We start from the raw sequence: 19,353 nt of genomic DNA on the forward strand, positions 1-19,353 counted from the left end.
GTGATATAGGAAAAAGCTCATGTGTGTATATAAGAGGGGAGTAGAGTAATGAGGAGGCAATGTGTACAGAGGGGTGAGATACAGGGAGAGTGACAGGTGTAATAGCCTTAGAGAAGATACCATGGAGTGATATAGGAAAAAGCTCATGTGTGTATATATAAGAGGGGAGTAGTGTAATGAGGAGGCAATGTGTACAGAGGGGTGACATACAGGGAGAGTGATGGATGTAATAACCTTAGAGAAGATACCATGGAGTGATATAGGAAAAAGCTCATGTGTGTATATAAGAGGGGAGTAGAGTAATGAGGAGGCAATGTGTACAGAGGGGTGATTTACAGGGAGAGTGACGGATGTAATGGCCTTAGAGAAGATACCATGGAGTGATATAGGAAAAAGCCCATGTGTGTATATAAGAGGGGAGTACAGTAATGAGGAGGCAATGTGTACAGAGGGGTGACATACAGGGAGAGTGATGGATGTAATAGCCTTAGAGAAGATACCATGGAGTGATATAGGAAAAAGCTCATGTGTGTATATAAGAGGGTAGTAGAGTAATGAGGTGGCAATGTGTACAGAGGGGTGACATACAGGGAGAGTGATGGATGTAATAGCCTTAGAGAAGATACCATGGAGTGATAAAGGAAAAAGCTCATGTGTGTATATAAGAAGGGAGTAGAGTAATGAGGAGGCAATGTGTATAGAGGGGTGACATACAGGGAGAGTGATGGATGTAATAGCCTTAGAGAAGATACCATGGAGTGATATAGGAAAAAGCTCATGTGTCTGTATATAAGAGGGGAGTAGAGTAATGATGAGACAATGTGTACAGAGGGGTGACATACAGGGAGAGTGACAGATGTAATAGCCTTAGAGAAGATACCATGGAGTGATATAGGAAATAGCTCATGTGTGTATATAAGAGGGGAGTAGAGTAATGAGGTGGCAATGTGTACAGAGGGGTGACATACAGGGAGAGTGATGGATGTAATAGCCTTAGAGAAGATACCATGGAGTGATATAGGAAAAAGCTCATGTGTGTATATAAGAGGGGAGTATAGTAATGAGGTGGCAATGTGTACAGAGGGGTGACATACAGGGAGAGTGATGGATGTAATAGCCTTAGAGAACATACCATGGAGTGATATAGGAAAAAGCTCATGTGTGTATATAAGAGGGGAGTAGAGTAATGAGGTGGCAATGTGTACAGAGAGGTGAGATACAGGGAGAGTGACGGATGTAATAGCCTTAAAAATATACCATGGAGTGATGTAGGAAAAAGGTCATGTGTGTACATAAGAGGGGAGTAGAGTAATGAGGAGGCAATGTGTACAGAGGGGTGACATACAGGGAGAGTGACGGATGCAATAGCCTTAGAGAAGATACCATGGAGTGATATAGGAAAAGCTCATGTGTGTATATAAGAGAGGAGTACAGCAATGAGGAGGCAATGTGTACAGAGGGGTGAGATACAGGGAGGGTGACGGATGTAATAGCCTTAGAGAATATACCATGGAGTGATATCGGAAAAAGCTCATGTGTGTATATAAGAGGGGAGTAGAGTAACGAGGAGGCAATGTGTACAGAGGGATGAGATACAGGGAGAGTGATGGATATAATAGCCTTAGAGAAGATACCATGGAGTGATATAGGAAAAAGCTCATGTGTGTAAATAAGAGGGGAGTAGAGTAATGAGGTGGCAATGTGTACAGAGGGGTGAGATACAGGGAGAGTGATGGATGTAATAGCCTTAAAGAAGATACCATGGAGTGATATAGGAAAAAGCCCATGTGTGTATATAAGAGGGGAGTAGAGTAATGAGGAGGCAATGTGTACAGAGGGGTGAGATACAGGGAGAGTGATGGATGTAATAGCCTTAGAGAAGATACCATGGAGTGATTAGGAAAAGCTCATGTGTGTATATGAGGGGAGTATAGTAATGAGGAGGCAATGTGTACAGAGGCGTGAGATACAGGGAGAGTGACGGATGTAATAGCCTTAGAGAAGATGCCATGGAGTGATATAGGAAAAAGCTCAAGTGTGTATATAAGAGGGGTGTAGAGTAATGAGGAGGCAATGTGTACAGAGGGGTGACATACAGGGAGAGTGACGGATGTAATAGCCTTAGAGAAGATACCATGGAGTGATATAGGAAAAAGCTCATGTGTGTATATATAAGAGGGGAGTAGTGTAATGAGGAGGCAATGTGTACAGAGAAGTGAGATACAGGGAGAGTGTTGGATGTAATAACCTTAGAGAAGATACCATGGAGTGATATAGGAAAAGCTCATGTGTGTATATAAGAGAGGAGTACAGTAATGAGGAGGCAATGTGTACAGAGGGGTGAGATACAGGGAGAGTGATGGATGTAATAGCCTTAGAGAATATACCATGGAGTGATATCGGAAAAAGCTCATGTGTGTATATAAGAGGGGAGTAGAGTAACGAGGAGGCAATGTGTACAGAGGGATGAGATACAGGGAGAGTGATGGATATAATAGCCTTAGAGAAGATACCATGGAGTGATATAGGAAACAGCTCATGTGTGTAAATAAGAAGGGAGTAGAGTAATGAGGTGGCAATGTGTACAGAGAGGTGACAAACAGGGAGAGTGACGGATGTAATAGTCTTAGAGAAGATACCATGAAGTGATATAGAAAAAAGCTCATGTGTGTATATAAGAGAGGAGTAGAGTAATGAGGAGGCAATGTGTACAGAGGGGTGAGATACAGGGAGAGTGACGGATGTAATAGCCTTAGAGAAGATACCATGTAGTGATATAGGAAAAAGCTCATGTGTGTATATAAGAGGGGAGTAGAGTAATGAGGAGGCAATGTGTACAGAGGGGTGACATACAGGGAGAGTGATGGATGTAATAGCCTTAGAGAAGATACCTTGGAGTGATATAGGAAAAAGCTCATGTGTGTATATAAGAGGGGAGTAGAGTAATGAGGAGGCAATGTGTACAGAGGGGTGACATACAGAGAGAGTGATGGATGTAATAGCCTTAGAGAAGATACCATGGAGTGATATAGGAAAAAGCTCATGTGTGTATATAAGAGGGGAGAAGAGTAATGAGGTGGCAATGTGTACAGAGGGGTGACATACAGGGAGAGTGACAGATGTAATAGCCTTAGAGAATATACCATGGAGTGATATAGGAAAAAGCTCATGTGTGTATATAAGAGGGGAGTATAGTAATGAGGTGGCAATGTGTACAGAGGGGTGATATACAGGGAGAGTGACGGATGTAATAGCCTTAGAGAAGATACCATGGAGTGATATAGGAAAAAGCTCATGTGTGTATATAAGAGGGGAGTAGAGTAATGAGGAGGCAATGTGTACAGAGAGGTGAGATACAGGGAGAGTGATGGATGTAATAGCCTTAGAGAAGATACCATGGAGTGATATAGGAAAAAGGTCATGTGTGTATATAAGAGGGGAGTATAGTAATGAGGTGGCAATGTGTACAGAGGGGTGATATACAGGGAGAGTGACGGATGTAATAGCCTTAGAGAAGATACCATGGAGTGATATAGGAAAAAGCTCATGTGTGTATATAAGAGGGGAGTAGAGTAATGAGGAGGCAATGTGTACAGAGGGGTGACATACAGGGAGAGTGATGGATGTAATAGCCTTAGAGAAGATACCATGGAGTGATATAGGAAAATGCTCATGTGTGTATATAAGAGGGGAGTACAGTAATGAGGAGGCAATGTGTACAGAGGGGTGACATACAGGGAGAGTGACGGATGTAATAGCCTTAGAGAAGATACCATGGAGTGATATAGGAAAAAGCTCATGTGTGTATATAAGGGGAGTAGAGTAATGAGGAGGCAATGTGTACAGAGGGGTGACATACAGAGAGAGTTATGGATGTAATAGCCTTAGAGAAGATACCATGGAGTGATATAGGAAAAAGCTCATGTGTGTATATAAGAGGGGAGTATAGTAATGAGGAGGCAATGTGTACAGAGGGGTGAGATACAGGGAGAGTGATGGATGTAATAGCCTTAGAGAAGATACCATGGAGTGATATAGGAAAAAGCTCATGTGTGTATATAAGAGGGGAGTATAGTAATGAGGAGGCAATGTGTACAGAGGGGTGAGATACAGGGAGAGTGATGGATGTAATAGCCTTAGAGAAGATACCATGGAGTGATATAGGAAAAAGCTCATGTGTGTATATAATAGGGGAGTAGAGTAATGAGGAGGCAATGTGTACAGAGGGGTGACATACAGGGAGAGTGATGGATCTAATAGCCTTAGAGAAGATACCATGGAGTGATATAGGAAAAAGCTCATGTGTGTATATAAGAGGGGAGTAGAGTAATGAGGTGGCAATGTGTACAGAGGGGTGACATACAGGGAGAGTGACGGATGTAATAGCCTTAGAGAAGATACCATGGAGTGATATAGAAAAAAGCTCATGTGTGTATATAAGAGGGGAGTAGAGTAATGAGGAGGCAATGTGTACAGAGGGGTGACATACAGGGAGAGTGACAGATGTAATAGCCTTAGAGAAGATACCATGGAGTGATATAGGAAAAAGCTCATGTATGTATATAAGAGGGGAGTAGAATAATGAGGAGGCAATGTGTACAGAGAGGTGAGATACAGGGAGAGTGACGGATGTAATAGCCTTAGAGAATATACCATGGAGTGATATAGGAAAAAGCTCATGTGTGTATATAAGAGGGGAGTATAGTAATGAGGTGGCAATGTGTACAGAGGGGTGATATAGAGGGAGAGTGACAGATGTAATAGCCTTAGAGAAGATACCATGGAGTGATATAGGAAAAAGCTCATGTGTGTATATAAGAGGGGAGTAGAGTAATGAGGAGGCAATGTGTACAGAGAGGTGAGATACAGGGAGAGTGATGGATGTAATAGCCTTAGAGAAGATACCATGGAGTGATATAGGAAAAAGGTCATGTGTGTATATAAGAGGGGAGTATAGTAATGAGGTGGCAATGTGTACAGAGGGGTGATATACAGGGAGAGTGATGGATGTAATAGCCTTAGAGAAGATACCATGGAGTGATATAGGAAAAAGCTCATGTGTGTATATAATAGGGGAGTAGAGTAATGAGGAGGCAATGTGTACAGAGGGGTGACATACAGAGAGAGTGATGGATGTAATAGCCTTAGAGAAGATACCATGGAGTGATATAGGAAAAAGCTCATGTGTGTATATAAGAGAGGAGTAGAGTAATGAGGTGGCAATGTGTACAGAGGGGTGACATACAGGGAGAGTGACGGATGTAATAGCCTTAGAGAAGATACCATGGAGTGATATAGGAAAGAGCTCATGTGTGTATATAAGAGGGGAGTAGAGTAATGAGGTGGCAATGTGTACAGAGGGGTGACATACAGGGAGAGTGACGGATGTAATAGCCTTAGAGAAGATACCATGGAGTGATATAGGAAAAAGCTCATGTGTGTATATAAGAGGGGAGTAGAGTAATGAGGTGGCAATGTGTACAGAGGGGTGACATACAGGGAGAGTGACGGATGTAATAGCCTTAGAGAAGATACCATGGAGTGATATAGGAAAAAGCTCATGTGTGTATATAAGAGGGGAGTAGAGTAATGAGGTGGCAATGTGTACAGAGGGGTGACATACAGGGAGAGTGACGGATGTAATATCCTTAGAGAAGATAGCATGGAGTGATAAAAGAAAAAGCTATTTTTATTACATGTTGATTTTGGCTTAAAAGTTGATATTTGTAGGACAATACAAAACTAAATGTCAAGTTTAATTATGAAATTACCTGGTCACAGATGGTGATCAATGTTTGTTACAGTTCTTTTTTAATGGTTTAGAAAACCCTCTTAGTTATTATACACTTTGTGTATTACCACAGTTAGTTGCCCCCTCAGCTAGCTGCCCCCTAAGACTGAATGGTAAGATATAGTCTGGCTGATAAGACACATGACTACATCTGAGCCAATTGGTCAGTGGAATGAAATGCAGAGTGATGAGAGGACATACATAGCACTGTGTGTGTGAGTATATAACAGGCAGTGTGCTACTATAATCTATGCTTCACTGATCCCCATCACACACAGGTAATGACAATTACAGTAACTCATTACATCACATACGTATAACATCAGATGGAAGATGTGATGTTCTCCACGATGGACTGACACTGGGAATTTGTCTCCACATGGTTCTCTTGGTTAAGGTTCAAGGAGACGGAGGACTACTTGCTATTGATTAGCAACACAAAATACATCTTTCCCTCCCTGCTCCCTACAGTAGTCCATGACTGTGTAATATATATATATATATATATATATACTTTCCTTTTATTAAGGTTGATTGCTGTGTGAAAAAAAGTACGTTTGTCCACTGATGGCGCTGTGTATTGTCCATTCTGATATTGCTGGTACTCAAAACGGAATCAGTATGTAATCGGTTCTAATCCCAGCAGTGGCAGCCCAGCAGGGATGAAAATCCCGATCGTTTATTAAGGTAAGTATGGCTAACCTAACCCTCCCTTAGGGGTGCCTGACCCTAACCTCCCCCCAAATGCCTAACCCCCCTATAAGTGCCTAAACCTAACCCCCCCTTCCCCGCAGCCTAACCCTAAATCTCCGGGGGGGATGCCTAACCCTAATCTCCCCCCGGGGGTGCCTAACCCCTCCTCTTCCCCTAGCCTAACCCTCCCGGAACCTAAGTCCCCCCCGGGAGCCCCTAACCTACCCCCCCCCCTGTGGCTGTCTATGCCCAGCTTTCCTCTTTGTCTGGTATGCCGGGCGCCGGCATCGGGATTTCGACACGTCATTAGACCCTTGCCGGGATTATGCAATCAGGATACCGATGGTCGGCATTTAGACCATCGGCATTCCGACTGCATACCCTCAAAACACAATAGATTAGCCAAAAGATTTGAAGCATTTGAATTGCTTAGAGTATTGTGTTTTTTGTCTATCAGCTAATTTTTTTATGTATTATTTGATGTTTAATAAGAACTGATTTTCTGGTAAAACATTTCCTACACTCAGAGCATGTAAATGGTTTCTCACCTGTGTGACTTCTCTGATGTATAACAAGTTCTGATTTCTGTGTAAAACATTTCCCACACTCAGAGCATGGAAATGGTTTCTCACCTGTGTGAGTTCTCTGATGTATAAAAAGTTCTGATTCCTGTGTAAACCATTTCCCACACTCAGAGCATGGAAATGGTTTCTCACCTGTGTGATTTCTCTGATGTCTTACACATAAATCAAATCTTGTAAAACATTTCCCACAGTCAGAGCAAGGAAATGGTTTCTCACTTGTGTGATGTCTCTGATGTCTAAGTAAACTTGATTTTCTTGTAAAACATTTTCCACACTCAGAGCATGAAATTGGTTTCTCACCTGTGTGACTTCTCTGATGTATAATAAGAAGTGATTTTCTGGTAAAACACTTCCCACACTCAGAGCATATAAATGGTTTCTCACCTGTGTGAATTCTTTGGTGTATAACAAGATCTGATTTCTGTGTAAAACATTTCCCACACTCAGAGCATGGAAATGGTTTCTCACCTGTGTGACGTCTCTGATGTGTAACAAGATCTGATTTATAGACGAAACATTTCCCACACTCAGAGCATGGAAATGGTTTCTCACCCGTGTGACATCTTTGATGTCTAACAAGATATGTTTTGTCTTTGAAACATTTCCCACAATCAGAGCATGGAAACGGTTTCTCACTTGTATGACGTCTTTGATGTGTAACAAGATATGATTTATGTGTAAAACATTTCCCACACTCGGAGCATGGAAATGGTTTCTCACCTGTGTGACGTCTCTGATGTGCAACAAGATCTGATTTATAGGTGAAACATTTCCCACACTCAGGGCATGTATGGGGCTTTGCACTGGTCTTAGTTGGTTGGTCATTAATTACTTTTGTGTTCTGTTGGGCATCTATAGAACAGGAAAATATTTTATCTACTGTAGGAGCTGTAATAGGTGTACCACTATCTGAGATATCAGGAGGACATTCCCCATAATCAGAGGGATCAGATGACACATGTGCACTGTGAGGTGCTGGATGTATAATGGTGGTGTTAGGGGTTTGTCCTAGAGAATCTCGGGTGATGTTGTGATCTTCTATGTCACCATCTGTAGATAAGATGAGATATCCCTCTGAGATCTTCCTTCTGTTACATCCATCTGCTGGGAATAAAATAAATATATGATAAAAGTAATGTTTCCCTGTAACAGGGATAGTTTTCCCAATAGAGACTACAGGTCCCCAAATTAGTAACAAATGGGGAAGTTCCGTTGTGTCATGGTACAATGTATAACGGTCACATATTATGCTATGCTATAGTTATCACAGGGGTTACATGTTTATTCTAATACAAAACATAAAGACAATTGTTGTCGGCATTGGGGCCACCACTACAAACCTGGGTACATCTAGCAATCCAAGCACAAGGACTTCAGCAAAACATTTAAGCTTACAGCCCAGTATCAAACCGATCCTACAAGTATTTATATTGTATATGTATCAAACACCATTACACTGCTGGTAACATGTGCTCACCTCCCAGATCCAGAGGCTAACGCCTAAACAAGCACAGGCTAGTGAGCCGTACCCAAAACGGCCTCATATCGGCTTGACTGGCAGCATTCAGGTCTTTAGGCACAATTTTGAAACAAAATAAAATAGGCCAGCGCTAGATGTTACCCATATGTTAAATGGTACCAGCCGCGTGGCGATAGGTTTTAATTTCACAATGAGCTTCTGTAGCTGGGAGGCGAGGAAGATGTAACTACAAGTTAGTGGTGTATGAAAGATCATTCATAGAGTAGGAACTTGCAGAAAAGTAGGAACTCCTGACGCAGGGTAGCATGCGTAAATGTGTTGAGCAAAATAGAGTTATGGCAAAACTTACTCTTGTTAACTCACTTTCTTCAAAGTACATAATGGGCCTGATTCAGAGCCGCTCGTTAGCGGCTGCTCATTCGCTCCGAGCGATGTTTGCACAACTGCGCATGCGTACGGATTGTAATACGCATGCGCGAACCAGTCTGTGCGGCAGAAAATTGTTTGTTCGCTAGATAGCGAGTGCCTGCTAATTTGAGTGACAGGAGGAGGCGTATGTGGGTGGTAACATGGGAAGGTGCTTGAAAACGGGGAGTGGAGATCCGAACGCAGGCGTGCTTAAAGGTCAAAGCGGGCGTTTTATGTGTGCATAATTAAAACACAAGAATAGCGAGCAGTTCATACGCTGTTCGATGTACTCGATTAATCTAATAAATAGCGGACATGACGTATGATGCGAGCGGCCAGGGGGCGTATTTTTCAAATAAACGAGCGCATGTTTTGTTCGCTCGTTCAGACATGGAGGCGTCAACAGACCACAAGGAGCGAACGGTTCATTTGAATAGCCACCCCCTTTATCTGAACGAGCGAGCGCTAATTGCGAGCGGCTCTGAATGAGGGCCAATGTCCACAGGGAGACAATAGGGTGCAGGCAGTGCTTGGAGGACTGGACACCAACAGAAAAGCTTTTTCCTGTCCCAGGATGCGCCGGTCCTTCCCCCTAAACCCCAACCACAGCCTGAGGGCAACTCAGTTTAGTTAACAAGCCCAAGGCAGGAGAGGAGAGAAGGAAGACTGGTACACTGAAGAATCTCACACTCACACAGAGAAGGAAACAAGTGACCAAGAAAAGAAACCCATAGAAGCCAGATGCATCAGGGCAGGTAGCCTGTGGACCTTATGGACTTCGAAGGAAGAGTTAACAAGCGTAAGTTTTACCATAACTCTCCTTTTCAGGTAGGCAATGGGGATGTCCCAAAGCAGTTGTTCAAGGAGGTACTCCTGAGCTCCGGCGTCCGGCTCCCCCCACGTGCACTATGAAAGAGACATCATGACGTCTCTCCGATAGTTACGAGCGGTGGACGGCAGTGGACGCAGGTTCGAGCCTTATGAAAGTATTTTTTTATTTGTGTGTGTTCAGGTGGCACATTTACAGGGGGCTTACTAGTAGGGCACTTTTACAAGGGGCAATTTTACAGGGGACTTACTACTGGAGGAATTTTTACAGGGGGCTTACTACTGGGGCAATTTTACAAGGGGCTTACTACTGGGGGCACTATTACAGGGGGCTTACTACTGGGGGCACTTTTACAGGGGGATATTTTACAGGGGGCTTACTACTGGGGGCACTTTTACAGTGGGCTTACTACTGGGGGCACTATTACAGGGGGCTTACTACTGGGGGCACTTTTACAGGGGGCTTACTACTGGGGGAACTATTACAGGGGGCTTACTACTGGGGGCACTTTTACAGGGGGCTTACTACTGGGGGCACTTTTACAGGGGGCTTACTACTGGGGGCACTTTTACACTGGGCTTACTACTGGGGGCACTTTTACAGGGGGTTTACTACTGGGGGCACTATTACAGGGGGCTTACTACTGGGGGCACTTTTACAGGGGGCTTACTACTGGGGGCACTATTACAGGGGGCTTACTACTGGGGGCACTATTACAGGGGGCTTACTACTGGGGGCACTTTTACAGGGGGCTTACTACTGGGGGCACTATTACAGGGGGCTTACTACTGGGGGCACTTTTACAGGGGGCTTACTACTGGGGGCACTATTACAGAGGGCTTACTACTGGGGGCACTTTTACAGGGGGCTTACTACTGGGGGCACTTTTACAGGGGGCTTACTACTGGGGGCACTATTACAGGGGGCTTACTACTGGGGGCACTATTACAGGGGGCTTACTACTGGGGGCACTTTTACAGGGGGCTTACTACTGGGGGCACTTTTACAGGGGGCTTACTACTGGGGGCACTTTTACAGGGGGCTTACTACTGGGGGCACTTTTACAGTGGGCTTACTACTGGGGGCACTATTACAGGGGGCTTACTACTGGGGGCACTTTTACAGGGGGCTTACTACTGGGGGCACTATTACAGGGGGCTTACTACTGGGGGCACTTTTACAGGGGGCTTACTACTGGGGGCATTATTACAGGGGGCTTACTACTGGGGGAACTTTTAGAGGGGCTTTACTACTGGGGCACTTACAGGGGGCTCTACTACTGGGGGAATTACTATTGGGGGCACTAATACAGGAAGCATTAGTTTTGGGCACACTATTAGAGGGGCTGGTATGGGCATGTTGCAGAATTTGATGACCATTAAAGAGGCATGTGTGGTGATTTGATGGCATGTGGGGAGGTTGCTGGGCACTGAAAGGGCATATGTGGTGGTCTATACAAGCTTTGATATATTTTGGTAATGGACGATAGTCTGGCTCCCAAACTTTTAATATGACTCCTAGAGGTTACAAAAATGTGTCGTGCCCTGTTGTAGCTGGCACAGGTAGGCCAGTCTGCGTGTAAGCCTGCGAGATAGTCATGCGAAGCCATCTGGCCAGAGTCTATTTGTTAGCTGGCCATCCCTTCTTATGGAATTCATATAGGATAAAGAGGGACTCCGATTTCCTGATGGAACTAGTACATTCCACGTAACTCTTCAGAGCACGGACCACATCCAAAGAGGCCTCACCTGTCAAGAGGTCTGGTAATTGAAAGGCCGGAACCACATTTTCCACATTAGGGTAGAAATGAGAGACCACCTTCAGAAGAAACCAGGGCACGTTATAAGAACAGCATTGTCTGTATGAAAGACTAGAAAGGGGGAGCGACATGAAAGCGCCCCTAAATCCGATACCCTATGGGCAGATGCTATAGCCAGAAGAAACAGAGTCTTCGCAGTGAGCCATTTGACATCTACTGATTCCAGGGGTTCGAATTGAGGTTCCTGAAGTGTGTGGAGAACCACTGACAAATCCCATGGAGCCAGAGGAGGGACAAAGGGAGGTTGGAACCAGATGGACATAGCAGAGACGTGCACTTTCAGAGATGCTAGGCGGAGTCTGAGAACCAATCCAGCTTAAGATAGGTTTTTAGGGTTTCTAGAATCCTTGCCTGAGGGCCATAGTTTCTAGTAGCACACCACTGGAAATATGTATGCCATACCCGGTGATAAATCCTGGCAGAGGCCGGTTTATGTGCTCTGAGCAAGGTCTGGACCACAGAGCTAGAAAACCCTTTAGACCTTAGGAGGGATGTCTCAAGACCAGGCCGTTAAAGACAGACTGGTCAGGTCCGGATGTAGGCAGGGACCCGAGACAACAGGTGTGGTCATAGAGGAGGTTGCAGAGGAACGACTATGGAGAGACTTTGAAGATCGGAGTACCAATGGCATTTGGGCCAATCTGGAGCTAACAACAGGACTATGCCCCCTTCCTGTTTGAACATCCGAAGAATCCGAAGAAGGGAGACTGGAGGGAAGAGGTAAGCCAAATGGAAAGTCCACCTCACAGATAATGTGTCCATGAAGGCCGCATTGGGGTCCCTTGTCCTGGCCCCATACACTGGAAGTTTGTGGTTGTGTCATGAAGCAATGAGGTCCACATCTGGTAGACCCCATTTGTCCACCAGGAGCTGAAAGACTTCTGGATGTAGAGACCACTCCCCTGAATGCATATCGTGATGCTCCCCTGAATGCATATCGTGATGGCTGAGGAAATCTGCTTCCCAATTTAAAATCCCTGGGATGATCACTGTAGAGTTGGCTGGTGTTCAGCCCATGTTAGAATGTGGGACACCTCTGCCATTGCTGCCTGACTTCGAGTGCCTCCTTGGTGATTAAGGTAGGCCACTGCCGTCGCATTGTCGGAATGTACTTGTACTGACCTGCAGAATATCCTGAGCCAGAGTGAGGGCCCTGTAGATGGCTCAGAATTCCAGGACATTGATTGGTTGCTGGAGTACAGCATCCTTGGAAGGAGTGCTGGCTGGTCTCTGCACCCTACCCTCAGAGGCTAGCATTCATGGTGAGGAGTGCCCAGTCCAGGATCCAAAAGGGTCGCCCCTTGTTTCAGTGGGACGTCTGTAGCCACCAGGCTAGGAACAGGCAAACTTCCAGGGAGATGCCCATCATCTAGGATCTGAGCAGATGGAGCAGCCCATTTCACCTAGAGAGGATAAGGTGTTGTAGGGGCTTGGAGTGAAACTGAACTGTCAAAGGTGGACACCATGGATCCCAAGGTCTGCATTGCAGTATGAATTGACACTTCTCGACTGTGGAGTAGTCTGCACACTCAGGGCCTGATTCAGAGCCGGATGCTCTGAACGAGCGCCAGCTCTGAATCAGGGCCGGTCTTTTTTTTTTTTTAGAACGGCCTCCTGGCCGCTCGCATAGCTGTGGGTGACCACCCACAGCTATAGTGAGTGGCCAGGAAGATGGTCACGATGGTCAAAACCATCGCGACCATCGGGCTTGTGACGAGACCCTTGTGGTAGGGTCTCGTTGTCGCAAGCCCCAAAGAGATTTCGGCTCTAACAGAGCCGAAATCTCTCCCACTGACATCACTCGTGATGTCAGTGGGGCCGCCCCCAAACGGAGGCGGCCCCCACATGGGAACGCCTCCGTTTGGGCAGCCGCTCCCCCGGCCCCGCCCACCAAAGGGGACGTACTGTCACTCAACATCGACAGCATGCCCCCTTTGGTACGAGACCCGGAGCGACGGTTTGCCCGTCGCTATCCGGGTGTCGTGCATGCGCACGACGGAGCCGGCTCCATCGTGCGCATGTGCACTGGGCCACCATCGACGCGCTTACAAACGCATAGCGCTCGCGAGAGGGTCTGAATCAGGCCCTCAGTGCTGTAATACAGAGATTTTGTTAGCTGTTAGGAAGATTCTCTGAATTTGAGAGTCCAGAAGGGCACCCAGATTTACCATTATTTGAGAAGATACCAGGGAAGATGATTTCCAGTTGATCAGCCAATCTTGCATTTGCAGAAAATCAATGGTTACCTGTAAATAGGGGTGAAAAATTTCTGGGGAGCTTGCCAACAGCAAGAGATCGTCCAAGTATGGGAGCAGTCTGATCCCTTGACAATGTCATAATCTTGGTAAGAGACCCGAGGGGCTGTAGAAAGGCCAAATGCCAGAGCCTGAAATTGGTAATGTTGCTGCAGTATAGCAGACCGGAGATACTGCTGATGAGAAGGCGCTATAAGTACATGTAGGTAAGAGTCTTGAATGTCCAGAGACACTATAAAATCTCTAGGCTCCAACGCCAGGACAAGAGAGTGAAGGTTTTCAATATGAAACCTGGGCACCCTGATAAACTTGTTTAGAGACTTGAGGTTGAGGATAGGCCGATGAGACCCGTTGGACTTCTCAACTAAGGGTAGAATAATAGCCCTTCCCTCACTTTAAGGGGGGGACCGGAATTATTACTCTTGAGAGCATTAAGGACTGAATGGCCTCCTGAAGCAGCAGGGCTTTGCTTGGTCCGATGGAGGTCCTGTGCAAAAGAACTGCTGGGGGCCTCCTCAGGAATGAGAGGGCATATCCATTGGAGACCACTTCTTTTACCCAGGTGTCTGATATGGTCTGATGCCAGAACTGGGCGCATTGAAGAAGTCAGCCTCCCACCCTGGAAGAACCAAGTGAGAGGCCTGCCCCATCAGGCTGAAGGCTTGTTCACAGATTTGGTAGGTGGACGTCTAGTAGCCCAGGTCTGTTTGGTCCTAGGCTTGGAGGCCTTAGTGGATGCCGACTGCCTTGGAAAGGACTGACCTTTAGCTTTTCTTTGAGGTCGAAAGGATGACATTTGAGGCTTCGTAGTACATGCAGAGGGCAAGGACACCATCTTGGAAGCTTCCAAGGCAGTCAAAATCTTGTCCAATTCTGGGCCAAACAGGATCTCCCCAGAATAAGGCCAAAATCTGCCTTCCATGAGCAAAGCCAAACAATACGGCGGGCTACCATAGAAGTAGCAGATGCCTTGGAAGCCAGGAGATCAGTATCCAGAGCCGCTTACCTGAATAGGAGGCTGCATCTCTAATGTGAGATATGTAGGACAGCTGTTCCCTCGAAGCATCAGAGGGAAATGTAACTTCTAGGGCCTCTGCCCAACTCTCAATGGCTTTTGACACCCAGGCCATAGCCCTGGAAGGACGAGTAATAGCTCCTGTAAGAGAGTATGTAGATTTCAGACAAGCTTCAATCCGTAGTCTCCTTTAAGGAGGTTGCAGTATGGATAGGTAACATAGCATTCTTAACTAAACATGTCACGTGGGAGTCCACTGCAGGGAGAACATCGTATTTAGTGCAATCAGTATCTGGAAGAGGGTAAAAGGAAGTTAAGCATTTGAGCAACTCAAACCTTTTCCTTTGTATATTCCATGTTTCACTCATATGATCAGATACCTGATCCGAGTGAGAAAACTCTGGCAAAACTACCTTCTGTCGCTTAACTAGTGGCTCTTTTGCCTTAGAAGTGGGTTCTGCCTCTTCTATTTGAAGGATAGATTTTACAGCTCTCACAAGTGCAGGTTTATTTAACTTGGAGGGGGGCTCCTCCTCTCCCGATGGGGGAGTCAGAGAGAGAGAGATCTGCGTCTTCTGCCTCCCCAGATGATAATTCAGAATCTCATAGCTGGGTGGGCTGGGAAGATAGCAAAGCACGCTTAGTGGGTTTACTAGGTAAGGGTCTCTCCTTTTGCAGCATTTGTTGAAAGGCAGTAGAGGTATCCGCCAGACTCTGCACTGAGGTAGAAAGTGCATCTACCCATGGGGGAGGCAAAGGATATGCAGGGAGTACCTGCTGTGGCCATCCCATAGGGGGAGCTACCACAGGGACTGCTAGGTGGTCCTTAATTTCTGCAAACACCTGTGAAAAAGTAACCCTGGGGGGTTCCTGAGGAGAGGACACAGGGGTTGATGGGCCAGGAGCAGTATAACAAGATGTACAGAGACCATCCTGAATGAGGTCCTCTGAAGACACCAGAGTGGGAGGAGCAGGCTGCTTGTTATTCTTGCCTCTGCCAGACATAGCTGCAAGAGTAATCTAACACACGATCTGGCACATGCAGTGAGCAACCCACATATATGTGCAATATGGCACAGTGTAGTGCGCAACACCGATATATAGTATGTGATAGCCCTCACAAATATAGGGAGATGTGAGGTACATGTGAGGGGATACATCAGTGTGCCAGGTTTATAATGGAAAACAGGGAAAGGTATAAGCTGACAGTTTGGGGATAAAAGGAGACAGACAGCAGCGCTAGCACAAGTCACATACAATGCAGAGTATACAATATTACTGCAGTGGGCACTAAAATCAATTACACAGACCGCAGTGTCTGGTAGGATATAGCGCTGTACAGCCTGGCCCTTGGTAGAGGCATACAGGGAGACCGAGAGTCTAAGAGGGGGTGGCGGATGAGGGAGGAGCAGCTCAAGGGGGGCAAGAGTGCAGTGGAATGACACCCTGAGCCGGGGGAGGAGCTGCAGGAAGAGGGTCGTCTCCCCTATGCTGACATCAACCACCGGGCCCTGGCCGCAATTTGTCCCCTGCGCTAGTATATGTATTGCCCTGGAGGTCTAGTGGAGTCCTGGATGCACCGGTGTCTACATCAGCACTTCCGGTCTGTCTCCTGAGACTGGAGGCAAGACTGCGAATAGATGCGGGTCCCCACGGGGATCCACCTTACCTGTCCCCTTGAGTTCCGGCTCCAGTCCGGGGTACAAAGAGCCTTCTAGCTAGGTTCCCCCTGAAGCCCCGCCTGGAGAACCAAGCCGAGGGCTGGTGTCACGGTGCCATGGAGGTGTGATAGAGCAGCAGTGCAGACATCTAGGGGACTGTCTAGCGATGCTGCGCTCTTGTAATGATGAGAGCTGCCGGTATTTCATACCCAATCTAGTTATAAGTAGGAATTACAATACAGCCTCTCGTCCTCTGAACATTGCACATTACCTACACTGTGCCCAGCACTGGGAGGTAACAGCCTTGGGGGTGCAGCCACCAGATGATGCTCAGATACCACAGCCAGCTGTACACACCGTACATACTACACCATTACATATGCAGCCAGCATAAAGCCTATAATGCCAATATTTCCCTCTGATGGTGCCATAGCACATAATGTTATGCCGTGGTGGCCATCTCAGCCGCGTGGCTTGTGTCCCCGACCACATCCCACAACAATTGTCTTTCTGTATTGTATTCATATACGGCATTACTATCGCCACGCAGCTTGTACCATGTACAATATGGGTAACCCAGGCACGGACATGTGTGTCTTATTCATTTACTATGCTTGTGCTGGAGTTTACTTTACTGTGACATCACAGGAGAGTATATCTCATATACTATAGATATAATGTGTTCTGACATACTAGACAGTCTAGTACAGGCCTGGCTACCTGTGGCCCTCCAGCTGCTGTGAAACTACAAGTCCCAGCATGCCCTGGCAAAGTTTGGCTATTAGGAAATGCTAAAACTGTGGCAGGGCATGCTGGGATGTGTTATTACACAACAGCTGGAGGCTCAGAGGTTGGCCAGGCCTGTACTAGATCATGAAAGCTGAAGGCACGTGAACAAGACACTGCTGCCTCCAGGCTTGCAGGAAAGATGAGCAATATCCATGGGATGTACGGAAAGAGAAGCTGGAAATGCGCACAGGTCGCCATTTTGGGGAATGTTTACATGATTTTATTTTTTTTATTGCAAATTCTCATTGTGACAAAGCAGGAGAGTAGTGTGGGAGGAAATGATTGAATCCCAAAAGATGTGTTCCCCACCCTCATAGTGATCCCTTCAACATACAGAAATGTCTACTAGTTCTCCTTATTAAAAAGTGAGCAAAAATATTCAGCATATTATCCTATGTAGTATGAGGCCAGGCCAAGCTTTGGCTGAGCACATAGAATAAGGGACTGCTGTAATAGGGCACGTTTGCACCCTGTGCTGGCCCCGTCCACTGAGCGCACAACACGCGGAAGGGGTGTGATGCTGCTTCAGTAAGTGCAACGATAACTGTCCTAAGGACACCCGATAGGCTTCATATACTGGCCTGTCGCCCATAGCTAGTTACGGCCCTTTGTTGTACTGTAAGGAGTGTAATGTGATTCTTTTCTGTAATAAGTCTTTATTACTAACCTGTGGTGATATCTGTAGGGATTTCCTCCTCCTTACACTGCTGATCACCACTCACATACGTCTCTTCTTCTCCATATAGATCTTCTGCCTTCATATCAGTCACATACGTCTCTTCTTCTCCCTCTATATCTTCTGCCTTCATATCAGTCACATACGGCTCTTCTCCCTCTATATCTTCTGCCTTCATATCAGTCACATACGTCTCTTCTTCTCCCTCTATATCTTCTGCCTTCATATCAGTCACATACGTCTCTTCTTCTCCCTCTATATCTTCTGCCTTCATATCAGTCACATACGTCTCTTCTTCTCCATCTATATCTTCAGCCTTCATATCAGTCACACAGGTCTCTTCTTCTCCCTCTATATCTTCTGCCTTCATATCAGTCACAAACGTCTCTTCTTCTCCCTCTATATCTTCTGCCTTCATATCAGTCACATACGTCTCTTCTTCTCCATCTATATCTTCTGCCTTCATATCAGTCACACAGGTCTCTTCTTCTCCCTCTATATCTTCTGCCTTCATATCAGTCACAAACGTCTCTTCTTCTCCCTCTATATCTTCTGCCTTCGTATCAGTCAAACAGGTCTCTTCTTCTCCCTCTATATTTTCAACCTTAATATTAGTCACAACATCAACCTTAAAAATACAAAACACAAAAAAATAAAATACATCTGTCTAGAAAGGAAACCAACTGAGGAAGCCACAAACTTGGTAAAACACGTCCTGGACACTTCCTTCACCATTATTTGTACATAATATTATCAATGACAAATGTATGGAGATCAATAAAATTTTTCAAAAAGTCTTAGAGTCTCCTCACACAAGTGTCCAAAGAGGATACCACCAAATTCATTTAATACTTGCACGAAAAACAGATTATTTTTGAATAAAACTATGCAAGGAATGGTATGTCAGTATCATGGTTTGGATGAAACATTTACGAGCTACAGCCGATACTATCAGTAACCCTTTGTGTTCCTTATGATCCATTCCAAGGAGGATTCAGATACCCAACACTGCACACACTGGGGCGGGAGGGGGAAAGGGGGGGGTGTAATTAAGTGAGTAGAGGAATACAACTGAAAACCTCTCTAAAAATATTTCACTGGGTGACAGTACCATATACAGTGTACATAGGAGGTGGACTATTGAAAGTTGTTGCTTGCAATATATCTGCTGGACTAATAATGTGCTGTGCTACAAGTACTAACAATGTGTTTTCCTGCTGCTGATTGAGGTGTGTGAGCAGAAGTAACATCTTTTGTGCTACTGAGTGATTGTCAGCATCGGCTAGAGATAATTAAGCCAAAGTTGTGGCTAAATTTATGTAAGACATTGCTATAGTGACCTATATAATGTCC

General features: G+C 45.7%; 2 protein-coding genes across 2 annotated transcripts in view; one reads left to right on the top strand and one right to left on the bottom strand.

Annotated features, from left to right (window-relative positions):
• LOC148476844 (uncharacterized) overlaps positions 1–19,353 on the top strand; it is a 370,508-nt gene that overhangs the window by 313,413 nt on the left and 37,742 nt on the right. The gene's annotated exons all lie outside the window — the stretch shown is intronic.
• LOC148476845 (uncharacterized) lies at positions 6,741–18,325 on the bottom strand. The gene is made up of 2 exons (XM_088457569.1): positions 17,992–18,325; positions 6,741–8,172 (listed from the first exon to the last, which is right to left on the bottom strand). The coding sequence occupies exons 1-2, from the start codon at positions 18,320–18,322 to the stop codon at positions 6,938–6,940; spliced, it is 1,566 nt and encodes a 521-aa protein (XP_088313695.1). The 5' UTR covers positions 18,323–18,325; the 3' UTR covers positions 6,741–6,937.

This window comes from Taudactylus pleione, unplaced genomic scaffold, assembly GCF_031769625.1.
Source record: "Taudactylus pleione unplaced genomic scaffold, aTauple2 ptg000768l, whole genome shotgun sequence".
In the NCBI taxonomy this organism is placed as follows: Eukaryota; Metazoa; Chordata; class Amphibia; order Anura; family Myobatrachidae; genus Taudactylus; species Taudactylus pleione.

Bases quoted from the DNA above. Each gene is read 5' to 3' on its own strand.
- LOC148476845 (XM_088457569.1), bottom strand. From the start codon at position 18,322: ATGAAGGCTGAAGATATAGATGGAGAAGAAGAGACGTATGTGACTGAT. The intron at 8,173-17,991 runs GTTAGTAATAAA...TTTTATTCCCAG, and splicing joins CCCTACAGATATCACCACAG to CAGATGGATGTAACAGAAGG.